Source organism: Polypterus senegalus, chromosome 11 (genome assembly GCF_016835505.1).
Source record: "Polypterus senegalus isolate Bchr_013 chromosome 11, ASM1683550v1, whole genome shotgun sequence".
NCBI classification, from domain to species: domain Eukaryota; kingdom Metazoa; phylum Chordata; class Cladistia; order Polypteriformes; family Polypteridae; genus Polypterus; species Polypterus senegalus.
Window position 1 is genome coordinate 106,939,801 of NC_053164.1, and position 24,139 is coordinate 106,963,939.

At 34.9% G+C, this 24,139-nt stretch overlaps 1 protein-coding gene across 1 annotated transcript in view; it reads left to right on the forward strand.

Annotated features, from left to right (window-relative positions):
- The window catches only part of LOC120538592 (sodium- and chloride-dependent GABA transporter 1-like), a 77,002-nt gene extending 54,348 nt beyond the window's left edge, over positions 1 to 22,654 (forward strand). Inside the window, exons 8-14 of the mRNA XM_039767981.1 lie at positions 50 to 174; positions 2,917 to 3,029; positions 5,026 to 5,157; positions 8,935 to 9,037; positions 15,610 to 15,710; positions 21,300 to 21,467; positions 22,550 to 22,654. Of these exons, the coding sequence (XP_039623915.1) occupies positions 50 to 174; positions 2,917 to 3,029; positions 5,026 to 5,157; positions 8,935 to 9,037; positions 15,610 to 15,710; positions 21,300 to 21,467; positions 22,550 to 22,654 (847 nt within the window). The remainder of the gene's footprint in view (positions 1 to 49; positions 175 to 2,916; positions 3,030 to 5,025; positions 5,158 to 8,934; positions 9,038 to 15,609; positions 15,711 to 21,299; positions 21,468 to 22,549) is intronic.
- The last annotated feature ends 1,485 nt before the right edge of the window (positions 22,655 to 24,139 follow it).

Consider the following 24,139-nt stretch of genomic DNA (forward strand, 5'->3'; position numbering starts at 1 on the left):
TTCTTATTCTTTATCAAATTAGACATTAATTCGTTTCTTTATTTTGCAGGGACTCGATCATTGTTTGCTGTATAAACTCTAGTACTAGTATGTTTGCAGGTTTTGTTATTTTCTCCATCATTGGATTCATGTCTCAGATTACAAAGAAACCCATTCAGGAGTTGGCAGCCTCAGGTATGGCGTATGTTGAGTTTCTTTCCATAAATGATTGGAGGAGAAAATGGACTCACTTAGTTACTAGCTACCAAGCAAATGTCATACTATGAATTCTTTACTGGAACTGTTACTGTTATGGACAGTCCTGTGTAATGTGGTTTACAATTTCCATCAGGGAAAGGAATCTCAACTGAACTGTTTTTTTTTACAGATTGTGTCATTTCTGTTTTTTATTACTTAAAAAATATTGAGGACTGCTAGAAATCTTCTCAGTGATTTTGTTCTGGCCTTGCAGTTTTTAGGTAGCGCTGCTAAAGAACAACCATTTAGAATTGATTGATTGATTGATTGAGAAGGGGAATGTTTTTCATGGGGGAACAGTATGTTATAATAAGTTTACAGCAACAACTTTATCAACTCTCCAGCCCATTATTTTTACTTTTGAATTGCATCTATCCATTTTCAAAACCCTCTTTTATCAATTTAATATTAAGGGGAGCTTAAGGGGAGTTTCCATTGCATCACTTGCAGTCCTCCAGCCTATTATCTTGCAGCAACTGAAGAAGCAACCTTGTGCAGGATAAAATCTTCAAGCTTAATCACACAGACTCATTCATACTGGACCAATGTCATCCTTATACACATGTCTACATGAATATATAGAAGCTATGTAGGCATGGATAGAATGTGTAAACACTACATAGGCAATAACTTGACCTGGAATCAAACTCTGATCCTTAGAGCTAAGAGACAGAAGTGCTGAAAAGTACACCATCGTGCCACTTCTAACATGAATTAGCAGGCAAAAGGTTACCCCACATCCATTTATTAGTTTTATTTTTTTGATTTCTCACCAGAATCTCTGTGTATGTTTCAGAGAACATTGAGAATTGTTTTATGAGAGCCTTGAGGCCTTGTATGGATTAAAATGCTCTGAATATTATAACATTATATTCTCAGATCCAAAAAAAATCCACACATATACATATACAAGGAGAACATGAAACTGTACAGAGCGGTTGGATGAGGGATTTGATATTAGAGCTACAGTATATGTTAGTAACATTAACCACTGCATAACTATAATTTTTAAATCGATTTTTCAATCAAAGATAGGTCTAACTATCTCCATAATTAAATCAGCTCACTTTGGAAAAAAATGAAGAGTTTTATTAAACTTGATATTGTAAATGAACGGAAAAAACATTGAATACTACTTTAGGGCATTATGAGAATTTTCCTATGTTTCATAGCTTAGTTAAAATGTTTCAGTTTCCTTATCCTCTGTAATTTATATATTTGAGAATTCATGAAGTTGCATGTATTGATTACATTTTCAATTTCTCTAAAAGCACTAAACATACGTGAGTAGTAATATCATGTTTAAGGCTACATCTAAAGTAGTACTTCATTTAAAAATGCAGACATTAGCCTCCATTATCACCTTTCATTCACACTAGCTTAACATTTTTAATTCCAAAATCAGAGACTTTTGAAATGCTGTCCAAGAGCTGTATATTTAGACTCAGTGTTTCGGTGAAGATGGGTGAAAATTTAAAGTTTTGAAAACACAGGCTCTAATTACACACTGATTCCTTTGTGCTTATTATGTATGCCTTCCCTGATTGGATCCTACTCGTTAGAATGTCTCAATCCTTGATTGGTCAACCTTTCAATGAAGATAAACATATTAAAACATAGCAGACATGGCTCTTGTGTTGCTTACCTGTCTGTATCTAAGTTGTGTTTTATATAGCTTGAGTGGTGTACACACATGCAAAGGGCAAATAATTTACTGGTCGCTACAGTTTTGTGATAAATCCTGCGGCATGTCTCTTTGAGGATTTTCCCACTGATGCATGCATGCCCAGTGTAGGTGAATGTCTACGTCAAATGCATTTTTGGACATTTCACTGTGAATGGAGATACTTTTGCAAACAATGTGAAAACACTAGTATGCATCACTAGATTGTTTTCATTTAAAAATAATATGTTGTAGTGTGGACATAACCAAAGAGGCAGTTAATCTGACAAACTTCAAACATGTGATTTCTGTATGCTTTCAGCATTGCTCCTAGACCATCAAATGGGCTGACTTAAAGTTGAAGCAGTAATTATTGGTATATCCACTTATCTTTTAAGCATTGCCATTTTATTTCATTGTGCTGTCTGGCAACAGAAAAGAGAAAAACTTAACCACTCACAAAACATATGAAACTCAGGCAGTTTTCTTATTACTCAATGTAAACCACAAGTGTATAATCTGAAAACTGACCAGAGTTAAACTCATTTAGAATTTTTTTAAATAACCCTGTGTAAAAAAAAAGATAAAGGTTTGGGGATCCATCCCGTATATTCAAAATAAATTCTCAGTGAGAAGAGAACCAACTGAGTAATCATAAACGACTGTGTCCAAACATGACTGACTGAGGAAAGTAATGTGCTGGCTTTATAGGTGAAGAGGAGGAAAAGGTGTGTCCAAAGGATTGGAGGTGGAGGTGAGGTCAGGATCAGGGAGGGAACTGTAATCAGATGTACAGTCTGATTGGGGTTTGACTTTATGCAGGTTTTCCTGGTGTTCTGTAGAAGAGGGAGAACAGATGTTAGTGCACTTAGTTAACCCTTGCTCTAGCTTAGTACTATTAATTAAGCCCATTGACTTAGCTAATATCTTTGACAACTAATATCTGTATTTGGTGTGATTTTAAAAATATTTCCCTGCTTACCCTGATTCTTAACAAATTTCTGTTTTTCGGTCAGGTCCTGGTTTGGCATTCCTTGCCTATCCACAAGCTGTCACTCAGCTGCCCATGTCCACGTTGTGGTCTATTCTTTTCTTTTCTATGCTAATGATGTTGGGATTAGACAGCCAGGTAAGATATTTAGTAGATGAGGAGGAAAGTGTACAATTTATGTGATGGCAAATGGGAAAATCCAGTCTCTTGCAAACATAAAATATTTCTTCAACAAGAGCACAGGGATACAAATGGGAACTGGTTGTGAATAAATTTCATACTAATATATAAAGTACTTCTGTGCACAGAGAATGACAGAAGCATATAATATGTTTCCAAATATTGTGGTAGACATTAGTATATTAGGGAACTTTAAAACCTAAATTGAATAAGCTATGGATATGAAATAAAAAAAACAACAACAACAGATCAAACATGAAGGATGAATGGCTCTGCATGTACAGTACTATTGCATCATTTAATCTTTTTTAAAAAATCATAAAGCCTGGATTGCTTCACCACAGCTGTGTACATTGTTTACTTTTTTTGTTGGAAAATGGTTTCATTTATTAACATAGAAGCAATACTGAAGTGGATGATGCTTATTTGCATCCTGTAGAAACTGAGGAAAACAACCGTCCCTTTAAAAGAGGAGAGCAGCAACCTAATTTCAAACACATACATTTTTTAAAATAGCTAACCCTGTAAAACAATCAAAACAGCTGACTTACATGCTTGCTGCCTAAGGCTAGGTGCAAATTATAGGACAATCAGTCCTGTTCTGGGGCAGGTTTAGTTCTTCTGACTACTGAAATAAATCAGGTGCTATGAATAAGAGAACACTAACAGCAAAAGATGTTGCAGTTTCCAACAGGTTTTCAGGCTCTGTCACACCATGAACTTTATTTACATAACTTTTGAAAGTCATCATACATTTGTGTAATTTACCATCCCCTGTGATAACTAGTCGTGTAATCCAATATCCTCTAGGGAAAAGATCCATAAATCCTGTCATATACTTTGACATCCCCTCCAACTAGAAGTTGCATAATGTCAGATAATCCAGTAATGTGAGGTATGTAGTGATTATATAATTTTCTTATTACTTAAAATAATATTCACTTCCCTGATTTACTAACAAGCAAATTGTAGATATCCCAGTTTCAAATCATCAATATTAAACAATGCTTACAAAGACAAACCCTGTGTTATCAGTGAGTAATGTCAAGCTTATTTATATGCAATGCATCAGAGGCAAAAGACTAATAGTCAATGTACCAAATATGTAAACCATGCCAAGATAAATGAATTTCTCCACATTTTTATTTTACTTTTTATTGCAAAATAGCTCATAAGCTATAGCAGCCAGTTGAACTTGATTATCATCCATCATGTTTGTTTTTTTGTTTTTGTTCATGAAAAGTGTGGTGTGTAAATCATCTTTTTAGACATAATCTTTAAGTGTGTGTCTTCCGATAACCGAAGGCAAACAAAATGACAAGAGAATAGGTTAAATCTGTATGCATAGGCTCTCTTATATTTTCAATATTGGCATGATTAAAAAATCTTGTAGTATGTGTCAGACATTTTATAAACCATTGCTCTAGTCTATTATAATTATTTTACGTGCATTAAACTCTGATAGGGGTAAATAAGGCTGTAATATTTTGCATATGTCACATGAGAATTTGTTCATACCTGAGAGGAGAAAGGTTATTGAGTAAGTGTTTGGTACATCACAAGGCAAGGCAGACTTAATTATTAGTGAAGATACACAAATTTGGCAAAATGCAAGATAACAATTGATGACAGCAGAAAAATGCCCTGCCTGTTACAGAGAACAAGTGATTATTATTAACAGAAAAAGTAGTTAAGATTGATTTAGCTATAGAGAAAGAAAAATCTAATTTCAGAAATGGTAGCTGAAAGCTCATTTGCATATCAGCTGGCTTGAAATTGTAATTGGTGTCTCCAAAGAACTGCATGTTGTTTAGACATTTAATGTTTTATTCATTAAGGGTTATTACAAGAAGGCGGAAATGTTAACTTGAGCCGTTGGCTATTGGGACATGAGTCAGGTGCAATGAATAAATGTTAAAAAATCACCCACTGCAATTTCATGTTTGTGTTTCAGTTCTGCACAGTTGAAGGCTTTGTTACAGCCCTCATGGATGAATATCCAGAGATATTAAGGAAGAGAAAAAAAATATTCATTGCTGTAGTCTGTGCTGTTTCTTATGTAATTGGCTTCTCAAATATTACACAGGTATGTTAACTAATGGCAGTTTTTTGCATGTAATAAAAATGATTGTCATGATACCATATTTTTCTGTTTATATTTTACTGTTAACATCTGTATGTTTTCATGAACCTTACTTTCTAATATTATTTCTTTAAAAGACAAAATATAAATAAAGCTGATGGAGTCTAGCAGAAACTTCTTTAAATACAGCTTATACTGTATTAAGAATGCCTTGATGAACAAGATGAATTTAATCTATTTCATGTTTTAAATTACATAAACTAGATAACATGAAAATACACTGTGTTTGTTGTGCAAAAATAGTTTTGAAACAGCTGAGAAAAAAAGCTGTTAACTCATTACTGTAATGCCTTTATAAGAACTTCATTCTTCTCCTATTCTAAAGCACAGTTGTGCTGTAAGAATTACATATTTTGACTAACTACTGTTTTTCCATTTAAGCCCATCTATTCACTGTTTATAGATTTTTTTAATACATTTAATATACATTTAAATTATGAGATGTCATGTGATACCTTAATGGTTAATACTGCTACCTCACATCCCCAGACTCTTGGGTTCAAACATTAGTGACTCATAAACATATGAACGTTAGGTTGATTGGTGATGCTAAATTAGCCTAAAGTTAAGTTAAGTATAGATACCGTATATGGGTGACTATGCCCTTTGATTGTTTGTTGCAAATTCATGGTCCAGGCTGCTTTAATTTTAATGAGCATGTTTGAAAAATCCATCCATCCATCCATTTTCAAAGCTCCAGAGCAAAAACCCATTTCAGCAAGCATCAGATGCAAGGCAGGAACAATCCCTGGACAGGGTGACAGTCCATTGCAGGGTGAAGAAACACACACATCAAGGGCAGTTTAGCTACACCAATTCACCTAACCTTCCTGTCTTTGGACTGTAGGAGGATAACGGAGCATTCGGGGAAAACTCATGTGGACACAGTGAGAACATGCAAACCCCAAGCAGGGAGTACCTGAGATGTGAACCCTGGCCTCCTTTTTGTGAGGCAGCAGTGCTACCACTGCACCACTATGACATCCAGGATTAGAACATAAATTAGCAAATAAAAGTGATTGGCAAATCAAGCTAAATCTTGTAGCTTTTTAAAAATAACTAGTAGCTGTCTGCATCTAAAATGTTACAGTAAAAAATTCAAGACAGTTTTTATAACAGACACAAGAAAATACACTATATATTTAATCAAATGTATGGTCAATTGTTTCCTGTGAACAAAACCAATCTTCCTTATTTGCTCTCTCTTCAAACATGTCCACTCTTCCAGGCGCCAGATGAGCCTTCAGCCCAACTTTGTTCCTGACTTAATGTGCTGTTGACTATGAGTCAGCTTTAGGCCCTCTCAAGGATATAACTCTGGCCAAGTCTTGGAATTATGTCTGGGGTTAGGAATGGTCTTCTTTTCCTTCAAGGTTACCAAATTAGAACTCTGTTTGCACTCCTGTGGATTTTGCTGTTCTTAAACGGCTAAGTCCCTTGGCAGTCTGCTTAAAGAAGAAACACTGTCTCAATCGTAATTCTTGACATGAAAAGTGGTGAGTGATGCATGATGTGTGAAAATCAAGTAGTGACAAGTAGCGTGATGAGTGAAAAGTGAGTAGTGATGAGTGACTAGTAACAAATGACAAATGAGTCTATATATGAAACAGATTTATGCTGTTACTTGTTGATGTAAGGAGTGAAAATTGACAATGGTCTAAAATGAACACCATACAGGCTCAAATCACAAACACCCGGATAGACAAACATCATTGAGAAAGTGGTCAAATCATTTTCAAGAATCCCCAACATGTAGATCCATTTATAACTAGAAGTTGAAATTTTGACCTTGCCATATCCACATGCATCTGTGGTATAGTCATTATCTTCACATTATCTTTTTAGTGTCTCTCTTTTTTAGAGTTTATCCAGATTGGTCAATTGACCATGAAATCTGTTGGCTAAACTTATATGCAGTACGCAGGAAAAGTAAAGTGTATGAACTATTTATTGGCTCCAGCTTTATTTTAAATAAATTAAATAGAATAATTGACAAGTATTTATGATTGCGGTAAATTACAAAATGTCCCTAAAGTGTTTAAAAAACCCATTCATCTAATCATTTTTTTAAACCCACTCACCCAATACAGGGTGATAGGGAGCCCTGATTTATCCAGCAGTATTGAGTGCAAAGCATAGACCGTCATTGGATAGGAAAGTACATCCCTTGATTCACTCATGTTGATTTTCCAACACTTTCTCTCTCATACACACACACAGACTGAGTAAAATATAAGAAAAGCTGGAGATAGGGAGATATCTTTGGGTTTAAAAATGCAAGTGGTTTATGGTGATTTTAAAAACGTGGATTTATTCAGCCAATCGAGACTTTCCGCAACAGGGTCTAAAGTGCTTCTTTAGACATTTTGGTAGATTCTACAGGTTTGGCTTGATATTTGAGCTGGGGTGTGCACATGGAGAAACAGCAAACTTACTTCGAGCTCTATGATGGAAACAATAAAGCACAGAAAATAAATTTGATATAAATAGAATGTAAAATTAGAATAACAACACAAGTACAAGGTACATCATCCATATCTTTTATGTATGCCTGTTGGAGAATGAGAGCCATTACAACATCTATGTAAAATAATCACATCAAATGTCCTATCTGGTAAGTGGGAAATAGCACTAATGGCCATCTTAAATATGTATTTCTATCAAAATCATGCAATATGCATTTATTATTATTATTATTTGAATTACTGTTATTTTATTGCACATCCTTTGTTTGATAGTAATATTATAGAAGCCTTTCCAGAATTCTGTTTGTTATTAGCTGAGTAATATCACTTTGGACATCTGGGAGAGCTATAATATCTAGCATTACTCTGTTATCTATTTCTAGAATATTATGGTACCCAAAAAACTCCAGGGTAACATAAGGCGTTTTAATTTTTTTCATTGCAGCAGAAAGACTGAAAAAATCTCCCTTGGTAGAGGATATAATACTTTTCTGCCATTTAACTCTACAGTATTTGCAAAGGGAATAATTGTGATTTGGAAATGTTTTTCCATATCCTCTAACAGTACAAGAGCAACCACTGTCATTAATTATTTGCTGCTTGACAAATCCTTGTCATTCAAATTGGAAAAATCAATAATAAGAGTTTATTGTAAGATTAGCACATTAACTAAATCAACTAATGCAAGGTAGTCCTACTGTAGTAAGTCCCTATTTCTTTGGCAGCTATAAAAAAATTATAGTAAACATATAAACCTTAGGCTGCAACTAAGGTTTGGGTGTATGGCAATGTTCTCATACACATTCACACTTAGTTATTTTGGGGTAATTAGAGTTGCTGGTCCATCAAATCCGCATGCCTTAGGAAAATCTGAAGTAAACACATAACTTTGTGCTGTGTATATATGATAAATAAGGTTTTTTGGTTTAGCTTACTTACAATTGTAAGGCATATTGCATCACTAGTTCAAAATATTGTAGTTTCCAATTAAATATTTTCTGTATTTGAACCAAAAATTAAGAATACATCACACAGAAATGTACCTAATATACATTACAGAATCTAACTTCTTTGTTTATAGTAGTACTCTCAAAATTATCTCTAATTAAAAAACTCACTTCTGTAGTAACTTTACTATACCTTAACTGTTTCTTAAATTTCATTTTGCCATAAATATTTTTGTTGATGATCTTTATAATTTACAGAGTGACATGCTAATATTTTTGCCATTCTTCTGTTATGTTTTTAATACCAGGGTGGACTGTATGTTTTCAAGTTGTTTGATTACTACTCTGCCAGTGGGATGTGCCTGTTGTTCCTTGTTTTCTTTGAAACTATTTCCATTTCTTGGTGTTACGGTGGGTACATTTCTTCAAAGTTCTCTTCTGAGATTATCTAATTTTATTATGAATTCACAACAAAAACAAAAACTCAAGGACACATTATTAAATATAGTACATACAGTAGGGAGGGTGGGCAAATTTTCACATAAATTTACTTTAAATAATTTTAGAATGAGCAAACGTTTAACTCACCACTGTAATGAATAACCGCATTTTGAATATTCCAAATTTATTTGGGCCGTACAAGATAATCCAGTATTTTTTAAACATGTTAGCAATCTACTAATCATGGTATAACAACACAAAATGAAAAGCAAACACAAACATTCATCTAAATGATCATCAATTTAATATTCCTAAGGTTTGATAATGTCCAGTTGTGGTCAGATACCTTAAAGAAGATGTAATAAAATGTGTAACAAAAAAAAAAGACGAAAAAGTAGTATGTTCACATATTTAAAATTATCCAAGATGAGTATGAAAGTTTCCCCAATATGCTGCTTTCAGCTATATTGTTGGGTCATTCAATGTTCCAAAAGTTCTCTGTGAAAAAGATACTTTTCTTAATTTGTATACAATTTACTCTTTAGTTATACTAATGTGTGAGATTTTTCACTCTCTTAACCACTCACTTCTTTGAGGTGTGAAGGGAAACCAAATTAAACAGATAAACTATACAGCCAAAAGCTTTGTGGACATTTGACCATCACATCTATATGAGCTTTTCGGCCATTCTATTCCAAAACCATGGACATTTAGAACATTAGAACACTCTAAACGAGAACAGACCATTCAGCCCAACAAAGCTCGCCATTCATATCCATTTATTTCTTCCAAGAAAACATCAAGTCGAGTTTTGAAAGTCCCTAACATCTTACTGTCTACCACACTACTTGGTACCTCATTCCAAGTGTCTATCGTTCTTTGTGTAAAGAAAAACTTCCTAATGTTTGTGCGAAATTTACCCTTAACACGTTTCCAACTGTGTCCCTGTGTTCTTGATGAACTCATTTTAAAATAACAGACTCGATCCACTGTACTAATTCCCTTCATAAGTTTAAACATGTCAATCATGTCACCTCTTAATCTTCTTTTGCTTAAACCGTATAGGCTCAGCTCTTTTAATCTTTCCTCATAATTCAACTCCTGTAACCCTGGAATCAGCCTAGTCACTCTTCTCTGGACCTTTTCTAGCGCTGCTATGTCCTTTTTGTAGCCTGGAGACCAAAACTGCACACAGTACTCAAGATGATGCCTCACCAGTGCATTATAAAGGCTGAGCATAATCTCCTTGGACTTGACGTCCATACATCGTGTTATATAACATTCTGTTAGCGTTCTTAATGGCTTCTGAACACTGTCGGGAAGTTGATAGCGTAGAGTCCACTATGACTCCTAAATCCTTCTCATAAGGTGTACTCTCAATTTTCCGACTGCCCATTGTGTATTCAAATCTAACATTTTTACTTCCTATGTATAATACTTTACATTTACTGACATTAAATTTCATCAGCCACAAATCTGCCCAAGCCTGTATGCTATCCAAGGCCTTCTGTAATGATATAATGGATTCCAAATTATCTGCTATCTTGGTATCATCTGCAAACTTAACCAGCTTGTTACTTATATTCCTATCTAAATCTATACTAATAAAAGGCAAAGCCCTCACTCACTCACTCACTCACTCACTCACTGACTCACTCACTCACTCACTGACTCATCACTAATTCTCCAACTTCCCGTGTGGGTGGAAGGCTGAAATTTGGCAGGTTGATTCCTTACAGCTTCCTTACAAAAGTTGGGCAGGTTTTATATCGAAATTCTACGCGTAATGGTCATAACTGGAAGCAGTTTTTCTCCATTTACTGTAATGGAGATGAGCTTCAACGCCGGGGGGGAGTTTCGTGTGACATCATCACGCCTCCCACGTAATCACGCAGTACATAGAAAACCAGGAAGACCTCAAAAATGCGCTCAAGAAAACATGCATTATATAATTGAGAAGGCAGCGAAACAATAAGAAGCGAGTTCTGCTACTTCGGAAACAAAGCACGATGTAAACCTACACTTTAAATTAAGTTCATAGACAGGCTGCCGCTGGCGTTTGTAATTTAGTGCCTGCCCATAGAAGGCCGTCCGTCAGCGGCAATCCAATAGCAAACTGCCACGGGTAAATATTCACGGGTGAAGGACTGTGCTTATGGAGAGGAAGATGAGATGGTCAGGGTGGTGTTTGACACAAACTCAGCGAAACTGCGAGAGAAAGTTTTAAGTGCCAGGACTAAGGTAACATTAAATAAAGCTATGGACATAGCACGAGATGGCACCAGCACAGCTGGGAACCTTCGATGCAAGTACACCGAGTGGCTCACGTGAACTGACGCAGTGCACAGATAAAAAGCAACAGTTCCAAAGAGCGCTGAACAAAAACCGAATTACACAGTTGAAAAGGCAGCAAAAATATGAAGCGCCTGATAAGCATATTCATAAATGCAGCTACTGTGGAAACAAAGCACACGGTGGAAAAGTCAATGTCCCGCTAAAGGAAGACAGTGTAAAAAAACCCGTGCATGCAGTGTGTCAGGTCTCAGATAAAGAAGAAGACGAGCTGTTTATTGATGCAGTAAGAAACGAATCGATGAATGAAACCTGTCATCTTTACAACGATTGACAAACACGGAATGTAACTTGAACACAACACATCGTATAAATACGACCCTGATTGAAAGAAATAATGATAATCAAATCCTTGATGACAGCAACATTCAATAACACTCACAAAACAATTACTGTATATTGACAATCATGTTACGTTATTTTTAAAATGTTCCCTTTTCTTTTTCATAACTTCTACTTCTCCACTGCGATACGCGGGTATATATTTAAATGTATATATATACCCCTATCTACAGTACATACTCTCGAATAGACAAGCCACATGCTGTGGCTCAATTGTAGAGTTTTCGCCTCTAATGCCGACATTCGAGGTTCGATTCCCGAGAGGGGGTGTACTGACAATGTACGCGCGCTACTGATTCATTTTACCTTCGCATCTCCTTGGTTTGGGACGTATGAAAAATATTCGGTTAACGCAGAATCATGTTACGTTATTTTTAAAATGTTTCCCTTTATTAGCACAAGCACAGCTGAGAAGCTTCGATGCATGTACTCCATAACGCGTTAAAAATAACGCATTTAATCACACTTTCAATTCCAAGCAAACGGGAACTTTTGTCAATGCATCATTTCCTGGTACATCCATTACACTGATGCACACATCACAGCTACAAAAATGTTAGAGTCGGAATAAAGCGCGTTCCTACGACTGATCATTTCGACTTCCCGAGCGAAGCCTTGATAAAAGCATGGTTTTGTGCACACTGAAAAGCAAGCAAAATTAGATGCATTACAGAAAGCGGACTTTGTGGCTCTTACTGGGGATCATGGGACTTCCGTGACCGTTAGTAATTCTAATTACATCTAATTACAAAATGTTCAATGATCACACTGTTTTAGCCTAATGTACAAAATAATTTTGGCTAAGGTTACTCAGAGTTTAAAGATTAAGTTGGTCAAATTACCTTTTATGTTTCTGACTTATTTTTTTCAGAAGAAAAACTGCACTTTATGTTGAAATTTTGGTTATTATTATTTAAAGACAATACTATTCTGAAAATCTACTTAAAGTACTTAAACTACCACTTTATTTTTAAGTCTGCCCAATTTTAACCAGGGATGATATTTTTGTTTCTGTTTTGAATTCAAATGCAGTTTAAAGGCTTTTTTTCAGAAATTAAAACAGCTTCAGTTTACAATATTCATGTACATGTCTATTATTTGATTCTGTCGCCCACTAAAACACTTTTAAATTAAAAAAACCATTTGCGATTTGGGGCAAATTTACGTGCGATTACATACGATTAATCAAGATTAATTCTTACACAGCCTCTAATTAATTGGATTAATTTTTTTAATCGAGTCCCACCCCTAATATATATATATATGTGGATATATATGTAGATTTGTATATATAAATGTGTATATACAGTATATATGTAGATATGTATATGTGTATATACAGTATGTATATATACAATATGTATATATATGTATGTGTGTATATGTATATATATATAACTGTGTATATATATGTGTATAGATGTATATATATATATATATATATATATATATATATATATATTTGTATATATATGCCAGCAACACTCATGACAATGACAAAACAATTACATTGTCAATCATGTTACGTTATTATTAAAATGTTTCCTTTTCTTTTTACTTCTCGCTGATAATCGCAGGTATTTTGCTATATATATATATATATATATACAGATATATACAGATATATATAAATATATATATACAGATATATATAAATAGATAGATATGACAACAACACTCAATATCAATGACAAAACAATTACATTAACAATCATCTTACGTTATTTTTAAAATGTTTGCTTTTCATTTTCATAACTTCTTTAACACACTACTTCTCCGCTGCGAAGCGCGGGTATTTTGCTAGTCATTTATATATATTAAAAATAGCAGCGGCCCTAGCCCTGTGGAACACCACTCTTACAATCGGCCAGTTCTGATGAGGTTCCTTGCACCATCACCTCTGCTTCCTGTGTCTGAGCCAATTCTGAACCCATATAAAAACATCACCCTGAAGTCCTACTTCTTTTAACTTGATGCCCAACCTCTCATGTGGCACCTTATCAAATGCTTTTTGAAAGTCCAGATAAATAATATCATAAGCTCCACTTTGATTATATCCTTTTGTTGCCTCCTCATAGAATTCCAGCATGTTAGTAAAACACGACCTCCCTCTTTTGAACCCATGCTGACTGTTCAGAATAACTCCTGTCCTGTCCTTTATATGGATTTGCCTTCCTCTTTTGTGGCAATAACAGCCTCAACATTTCTGGAGAGGCTTTCAACAAGATTTTGGATTGTGTCCACGAGAATCTGTGCCCATTCAGCTAAAACACCCAAACATAATCATTTAGAAGGGTGTCCACATATTTTTGGCAGAAATCACATGGACCATGGTGAACATGGAAACTGTTCCAGACAGCAGCCAAGGCATGAATCCAAAATGGTCCTCTGGAGCAGTGCTATCTCCTGTGCCTTCATACTCATTGATGTTTTTTAAAAACATCCCTCCATTTTCAAACCCATTACCCATTAACTGCCTATCTGAGCAGCATTGGACACAATATGAGTAACAGCCCAGGGCAGGGTGTCACATTCATGCACACACAACTACACTTACTAATTAACCAACTCACAGTCACTAATTAATGTAACATGCGTGTCTTAGGGCAGCGTTTAAATCATTGGTTTAGGCCTGTCTTGCCTGGAAAGTAAAGTGGTAGTAAGCTAAAAATGTCCAGCTTAAAGATCTATAAAGATCTATATATCTATATAGATCACAAAAATACTATATGTAGTTGTTGGTCTAGGTTTTGAACAGGAAGGGAAATATTTTTGATATTTTCCACATTCCATTTGTAGATGATTTCAAATACTATATTCTGAACAAAATAGATACCAGTGTTTATAGCCAAGATCTCAATAATATCATTAAATCTTTAAATCATCATTAAATAATAAAAGAATGTTGCCTGGAAAAGGTGAAGAAGTTGGCTTTAAGTAATCTTGCTTATGGCATCAATAAAATTGCAAGAAGCTATTACTTTCTTATTCCTCTAGATGGCCAAACCAGTAAACATATTAAAAATGTGATCTGGCTTCATATTTTTTATTATGATACAGACCAGCTTTATATGTTTTCTCATATTTGGTGTACCCTACTTTTTTAGGGTAAAATATCTCAATGGCTGGAGCACAACTTGTACCCCCATGTCACAAAATGCATTCTTGTACTAGTAGTAGAATTTTTCAAAGTGTGTTTTTTTCTGGGAGAAGGCAAGGACTTCAGTGAATTGTGACATAACATGCTATATGTGTTTTCAGGCACATTTTAAGGCAAGGTGCCAAAACTATGCATTGTGGGACAAAATGCACCTTTCTGAGATCTTTTGTTTGGATTGGAATACTGTCCAAGTCTTTTAAGGTTTCATATTCATAAACTACTTTTCAGAATTTTTATAATGCAGTTCATTTATTGTTTAGCATTTCTTAGCTAAAAATAATTGCAGTGGAATAGAAGAAGATGGTGGAAGAGTGGAAAGTGCCAATTTAGGGATAATTGACAGAGCAAATGGACTTTTTTCAGGGATGAAACAGTGTGACATATTTGCAAAGAAAGCATGTCAGTCTTTGAAGACCGTCAACTACGTTTTGACCAATTTGGTTAAAAATTGTGAGCACACCTGCATAACTTCACAATTTCATTATGTGTGTTTGAAATAGTTTGATGAGTTTTCTCTTCAGTCTTTCATACAGTTACTAAAGCTCTGTCATTGGTTACTTAGCTTACACATACTCAAAAACCAAACTGCCAATTTACTTCCATATACATTATTGTGCCAAAATGTATTGTTTTCAAAATAACTATAACAATCTAACCAATACTATATCCCTATTCTTGCTTTATTAAGGGGTTAATCGATTTTATAATAACATTGAAGAAATGATTGGCTACAAGCCCTGCAACTGGTGGAAACTGTGTTGGAAATATTTCACTCCCATGGTCTGCTTGGTAAGATGTCTTTTGGAACTAAATTTCACTTCCTGAAGGAATTGTTTAGATGGTTCTTTTTCAGGCTTTAGTCACTGTTTGATTATACCTCATCTTCCATAAATGCAATACTTTATGACATATACCTTTAAACATATATCACCCTTGAAACAAATGTTTTAGTAAACCTACATGCTTGACAGAAGTGTAAAAAAGTCCAAACATTTCATTCAAAAACTGTTTAAAACAGCATTGTTTTGCACAAATGCAGGTTTTGTTTTACTAATTATATATTTGATTTACAATGATTCAAGATCCTCAAAGCTGTTAATTATTTCATTCAATATCGATGTTTCCATGCATGCTAAGAGTAAATCAGTTGTCTGTGTTCTATTGGATTAGCCACAATGAATGTCTGTAAGCACTTAAGGTCCACAATTAATGGTAGCAATGTCCATACCAGAAAAGGTTAATGTAAGAATTTGATTTCAAACAAAAGTCCATTATTTGACATAATAATAATGTAGACATACAGTACCTCCAGCCTGAACACAATATTTTCTCATAAACAAAGTATAGGGAAAGTATTGTAATCGTCCAAAGATTCGATGGAGAGATTTTGATGAATCTCAGCATTTTAGACCTCCCTGACTTTCTCGTATACAAAGTGTAGGGAAAGTATTGGAATCCTCCAAACATGCCATTTTGAGATTTTGATAATCTCAACATTTTATACCTCCCTTAGCTCAAAAATACCATTTTTGGAATTATGTCCGTGTGTCTGTCTCTGTGTGTGTGTATGTAAACATGATAACCTGAGTACGGTTTCACTTAGGTCAACCAAATTTTGCATACAAGTATTAGGTACAAAATGTAGATTTTGGTCAACTTTTAGGTTATTTCTGTTAACTAGAAGTGGTACTTTACCTTTTATTCCTGCAGCTGCAGAGTATGATTTATTTAACTTTACTTTTATAATTGTTTAATATATTATTAATTAGATTTGATTTGTTGTTCATAGTTCTTTAATGTACATAATATAAATATATAATCATTGTCTTGCGGTTTACTCCTTAAATACCCATATCTGAGTATACGAGAAAGTCTAGGTGAAACCACTCCAGATTTTTGTGCATTGGTAACATTCAGAGATATGGGCCTATCAACATGTTTCATAGATTATGCCTACTGTTCTTTAATAGGAAGCTTTGCCCCACTGTAAAAGTTTTAAATTATAACCCTGAAATATGTTTAAGAAATCATTAGGCAGGATTGTTGAGTTAGTAATGCGGTGTCTTCTTTTTCTCTTACAGTATAGTATATAACTTCATTCACAAAGGATGAATGTACATTCTTGTAGCAAATAAAGTATGTGCCGAAAATATAGTTAGGACTAATGATAAGTGAACTCCATGGTGTTCGCTTCACTTCAAGTTAGGAGGAATCATAGAGGTGTTTGCATGATTTTGAATATTGCTGAACTTGGTGAACTGCATTGAAGTCAATAGGAAAGGATAAACTGAACTAGATTGGACTGTATTTAATGGTGCAATCAACTTTAAAGTTTCCCTGAAGGCTAGGGAAACATCTGCCAACTGTAATGGACCGATTACTGTGACCAAAAAGGTGACCTGAACTGTACAGCAGCAGTGCCAACCACTGCAACACCGTGCCTCCATGAGATCAAAAAGATAAGAACACAGTCAGAGATGCACAATTATATTTTTCCTCAAAAACAAATTGGAAATGTTAAAATAGTAGTCAGAACTCAGAAAAAAATATGTAGGTCTTTTAAAGGCAGAAAATTCAAACTGGTGTGTCATGATTGAAGCCACCGGCTCATTCTATTTTTTGAGGACACTCTGAAAGATCTCCAAACTGTCTGTGCTGATGCTTTGTACTTTTTCGTCTATCAGAAAGATAGTAACATCATGTAGATAGTAATAAATCTTTTATGATTATTATTATTTCATATAACCTCCTGTGTTTGGTGGTGGGTGTGTCAGGCTCCTTGCCACACATGTGGCTAATTATTATGCAGGCATAGGGTATGAACTTCTCTCTCTTAAATTGACATGGAACTTGAAGATTAACCTTAACATTTGTCTACAAGAACAAATACCTCATCCCACAGAGTCTGTAATGCAAATGATCAGCATTATATAACCGGGGGGTGATCCCATCAATGTTAGTTGTTACAAATCTGGAGGATGTCGCGCTGGCTTCGCAAAACATTATGGTAAATATCAGTAAATAATTTGACGAACAAGGGTATCTACAGTACTATATTTTGCAAAAATGTATTTAAAGATATTTGCAATTCATACATAAATTATATTTAACATTTTATTTTATTACATAATCAAATTTTATTGTGACTTTAGCAAGGCTATAATTGTATATTCTGGTGATTTTAGGAAATAAAATTGTAAACAAAGAGTAACTTATAAGTGCTTTGATTATTCAGTTGGACATATGACATAAAATATATGTCACTTTTCCAGTTTTCAGGATTTACTATTGAGAAACTAATAAGTAATTGATATACACGTTACTTTATTAAGTGGTCTTCTTAATCTCAAGTAAACTATTTTTTTTATCATATTATACCTCTGTAAATCAGAATCGTCAAAAAAGAAATAATCTTAATAATGGAAAATGTATCAGTCATTTCATTCTTTACTATTTAAGCTAACATGCTGGAGACAATTTCTTGGAAACTGTTGGTCTCATAACATGTATGGCATATCTAACCTGAAAATTGTTTCACACTCTTCAAAATAAAGGTGCCACAGTTGTTCTTCAGAGCAATGAACCATTTTGGTTCCCAAAAGACCCATCCACATGAAGATTCCACAAAGAACCTTTGCTTATTTAGACCTGTAACAGGATCTATCTAGTGAATAACCATGAATTGATGCCAATAGATGTGTGAAATACCAATGGGTCACAATTTTAAAAGAACTCTCACTGCATACGACCAGTAACAAGAGTCCAGGTGTTCTTAATCTGCTAGTGGTCCTGTAGCCCACCACGCATTAAAAAGTTTGTTTCTCTTCTATATATTAGGAAGTTGGGCGGCACGGTGGCGCAGCGGTAGCACTGCTGCCTCGCAGTTAGGAGACCCAGGTTCGCTTCCACAGCTTTGCATGTTCTCCCCCATGTCTGCGTGGGTTTCCTCTGGGTGCTCCAGTTTCCTCCCACAACCCAAAGACTTGCAGGTTAGATGCATTGACGATTCTAAATTGTCCCTAGTGTGTGGGAGTGTGTGTGTGCGCTCTGCGGTGGGCTGGTGCCCTGCCCAGGGTTTGTTTCCTGCCTTGCGCCCTGTGTTGGCTGGGATTGGCTCCAGCAGACCCCCGTGATCCTGTAGTTAGGATATAGGGGGTTGGATAATGGAAGGATGGATATTAGGACGTTTTTCAAAGCACAAAGAACCAACTCATATGCAAAGAACCCATACCAGAATAAAATGGTGCTTGATCAAGCAAAAGAGCTACAAGAAACCACAAAACCTAATAAATAACCATACAGTACCATTAAAGAACCAGTATTTTAAGAGTGCAGTGGCACAATCATTTTACAGATTGCCTTTGTGAGATAGTAACAGGGAAGTTCTGTCAAGATGAACACATGGTTCACAACTGAAGGATCAACTACTGCTACTTTTAAATACTTCATTTCTATTTTACATTTCTTTCTTTCTTTCTTTCTTTCTTTCTTTCAAGCACTGTTATTGACTGCATTTTTGAAACACAGTGCACAGATGCTTACTAATTTACGTATTAGCTGACGATAAGACAATGGCGTACAATATTTCAGATTACCTTAACAGCTAATACATGCAAAAGCCCTGAGGCAAAGGAGTTTAGTATGTCAACAGATTGCGGCATATTGGTTCTAAAGATGGCGCTTTTACCATGCTGATAATTTTGCTTCAGGGAGCAGTGAATTTACCTCAGTTTGCATCACAATGTCGTCTTTTGAGATATAATATGACGGTGCCAAAATGTCCTGATGTTCTGAAGTAGCTTATGATTCATCCATCAGGAAAACCTGCTGCATGATCTCTTTTTTTAATTTTGCAAAATATTATGTGACTACTCTTGTCTAAACTTAAAAATGATTTTTTTTTTGTAAGTGTGGAGGCAAACCATATCTATTGTGCTCAGTAAAAAAATATATTTTTTCAAAAGTCTCACAGGGGACAACCATCAAATGTACGTGACAGACTAGAGAATGTGAGAAACACAGGTTGGAATAGGCTAATATGTAAATGCAAAAGACACTTTTAAAAATTTCTCTACAAGCCTAATCCATTTTTGTTTTTGTATGTTAATATGGTTAAAAGACTTAAGAGATGATGAAAGTAGAAGATGAGCGCAGAAGACTACAGAAGTGGGCAAAAGCAGGTCTGCTAGCATTATGTCTTTGAATCACCTTATAGTGCCAGGAAGGGGTGTGTGTTAGTCATCGCAACTTATTGATGGAAAAAGTCAACTGCAGAAAAGGAGTACTGGATGGATGAACAAGTAAAATGACTAGTATTTTCTGCTTTGACTAATTTGGGGATGTGCTCTTTTAGCAGAAAGGGTAGAAATGTGCCATCTGAATTAACAAAGATTTGCTTCAAAGATTCGGCTTGGATCATTTATAAGGAATTGCACATTGTTGGAAAAATGAGTTCAGTGGGATTTTCAAAAGTATGGATAACTGTAGAACAGTACAGCTCAGTGTTAAAGTGTTTAGCGCTACTACACCAGAGCCACTACTTTGGGGAGTTTTCACATTTTGTTGAAGCCTGTGTGAGCTTTTCTACAGATTCTCTTGTTTTCCTTTTGCATCCCTAAGATGCATATTAGATTAATTAGCAACTGTTAAAGGCAATTATATGTGAGTATGAGTGTGCACCGAAGTGGACTGGACCCCGATTCTTGGCATTCCCTTGACACAGAACTAGATAAACAGTTCAAAAAACAGATAGCCAGATAACTGTACAGCATTATTGGTTAAATTGGGAATAAATATGAACAGAGTACATAAAAAACAGTCGATTAACAATCCTCAGGCTGCCAAACATGCACCTGTTCTAGAAGTGACGAGAAGTCAGAAGATTGCATAGCATTAATCCATTTAGGGATGAGTTGGAATTTTTTTTAACCTGTTTGTTCAGTTGTCTGTAAGGCCCTGAAAATTAAGCTCAGGCAGACGATACATTTATCCTCTGCACTCATCCATTCCTTGCAATCAGCAATTTGGGTTTAACTGACCTCAGAGAAATTCTGCCAGTGTTGGGATAGGAAAGTCGAAAATGCCTTTGCTTAGGTTAGATTTGAAAATGATAAATGTGTGGCTACAAGTCACAAGAACATAATGAACAAACAAACTGCAATAACCCATAGAGGTATGAGAAAGGAAATGGCGTGATCCAAGTGACATAATATATAGTGGTAAAGAAGGTGTAAGTTTTAAAATTTCCTTCTTTAGATTAAGTTCATAAATAACTATGGATAGGTGCAATTATTTCAAATATGTTATAAGAAAAAAAATAGTAAAAATCCAATTCCTACAAGTCACATTCATCAGCTGTTTTTTTTTTCATTTTTTTAGGGAGTCTTTCTTTTCAGTGCTGTTGAGATGACTCCACTCACCCTTGGCAAGTATGTGTACCCCACCTGGGGCCAAGGAATTGGCTGGTTTATGGCTTTATCTTCAATGGTATTCATTCCAGGATACATGATCTACTTGTTCTTCACAAGCAAGGGAGGCATAAGACAGGTAGAAAGATATAAAACTTCATTATGTTTGTTGCATTGTCCTCAAAGTAGATTAGCAGTGACTTTACATAAAACAGATTTAAACAACTAATGTCAATGTGTTTCTTCAAAGGTGAAAGGAAGCCCTAAAGAGATAAGAAAGGGTCTGCGAAGTATATGTATAAATGGGTGTCTACAAAACTTCGGGCCTCAGGCCTTACAAAATATAAAATCAAGATCTCTAATCTCAAGAGGAGAGCTACCCTCTTAAAAATAAAGGTGCCAGAGTGGTTCTTCAGAGTGACGCCATAAGGGAACCATTTTTCATTCCAAAAAGACCCATTCACATGAAGGTTCCATAGAGAATCTTTAATTTATTTAGATCTGAAACAGACTAGATGGTAACAGATTTATGAAATACCAAGGGGTCATGATTTTAAAAGGACTCTGGCTGCATATGTATATCTAACAGAGGCTAAACCCAGATTTTCTTGATCTGCCTGTGTCCTGCTAGGTAACCAACATTTCATATTTCAGGTTTGTTCTACATACAGTATTAGGAAGTTTTTCAAAGCACAATGAACCAACTTCATATGCAAAAAAACTCATCCTAGAATGAAATGGTTCTTAGTCAAGAAGTAGTTCTATGAGGAACCACATAAACCAGCAAAGACCCACATACAATGCCATTAAAGAACCATTCTTTTTAAGAGTGTACCGTTGGAAATTTCAAGTGAGCAGATTGGTCTGTGGAATCTGAGCAGAAACCAGGCAGTATTTGGTTAAGTGTTTATTCTTTATGTGTTTTTATTTGAAGAACTAGAGAAGATATTTTTTTTAATGTATAATTTTACTTTATTGAATGTCCAAAAAATAGTATTCTGTTTTTTTCATTGTGTGCAGCATTAGCAATTTCCAGTTGGAGCCAGGTAGTTCAGATAAAATTGATATTGTTTCTTTTGAAATTAAAAAAATTAGTACTCTGTAGTGTATTCTGAAATTATATCTTGTTAGTGTGTAAGACAGACATTTAGACGTACAGCAGGGCATTCCTGGTAGTTCATTTGTACAACATTTGACATTTTATTCATTTTCTGCTTTCAGCGCTTATACAAGATGATCCATCCTAAAGATGAGGAGCAGATCCAGAAAAATGGACTGAAGCCAAACATTTCTTTAACTGAGAGCTTAGATGATGCACTTGTATAAATCAATGCACAGAATTTAAGAAATGGAAAAACAAAAGAATTTTAGGAAAAGTAAACTTCACACTGAATAAGTCATAAGACTATCTGGTAGAAAAATACAGCTTTATATAATTCATTTATTTTTAAGTTAGTTTTTTAATAAATATATTATTATAAATCAAGATACTAAAATAATTGAAGAAAAATGTAATCTTTCTAAACCATAAAGCACATGGGCAAAATATAATGTTATAAAGGTAAATCAGTAAGATTAATTTATATGTCTTGCCAACGTATTAATTAGGGCAGTAGTTTGTAACTGTTTTTGGCTGCTTTAACTCTTGATCACAGTTTGGGGCATTACTTACGCTTCTCTCTTGATAGCAAGTCATCATTTTTATATATATTATTCATCCATTAATTTCATAAATTCACTTATTTCATTAAAGAATTGGAAGCAGACAGAATGGAAAAACTAACCCAAAAAAAGGCTGCCAGTCCATCCAAAGCACACACAAACACACACTCATACCTGAGCTAGACATTTTTGGTGTCGGAAGAAGTCCAAACAGTCCATATCTCAGGTAAGCATCATATAGACAGTGACTAGGCCACAGTTTGGACCTCATTACCTGGAGCTATGAGGCAGCAGCTTTGAACATTACGTCATCCCAATGAGAGTTCTCGATCACTAAATATTCCCCCAAACTAAAATAATAATTCACATTCTTCTCTGATGCTTAAAGTTTCAAGTGACAACATTATCTCTGTTGCTGAGTATATTGATAAATGAAACAGAAACAGAGGGAAGCTTAATGCCTAAAGAAGAGTAAAGCACAGCGGGTTAGAATTCTCCCAAAAAGAAATGATTTATTTGGTTACTGTGGAATTAAAATAGCAGCTGGCTTTTCAGCTAGAATGTTGCACCAATAAGCAATAATTTTGTGCTCACCAGTAGGGTCTTCTGGATCTGAATCATTTGAATACTCACTTTTCTTTGTATAAATACCATCCTCTTTACAATCAGATTGTGACTGTTATGTGAAGTATTATTCAGATAAACCATCAGATCAGTAGTTATGATATTGCTTACTAAAGCTTTGATAAATTCTCTACTTATTATCATGGTATTGAAACCTACTGTAAATGGTCAAGGAACTGGAACCACTCATGATACTTCCAACTACATAAATATGCTGTAATTATTCTATTGTATCCTTTTGCTAAGCCTAATTAGTTAATTTTACAGTAGTGAGGGACCTGAGCTAAGCAATTGTAGCTGCAACAGATGCAGTTATGAATCAATACTTAATGGAATGTCAGTTCAGGAATTGTAGTTTTATATATCTTACATTTAAAATATAATAAAAACATTCCAAATACTGTAGGGCAGCCATTTTAAATCCTCAGAATCGAATTTTTCCCATTCTTGCATTGCTCTCTTTGGGTATTTCAGCTTCCTCCCATATATGAAAAATTAATAACTGTTTTTTATATACAGTCTTAA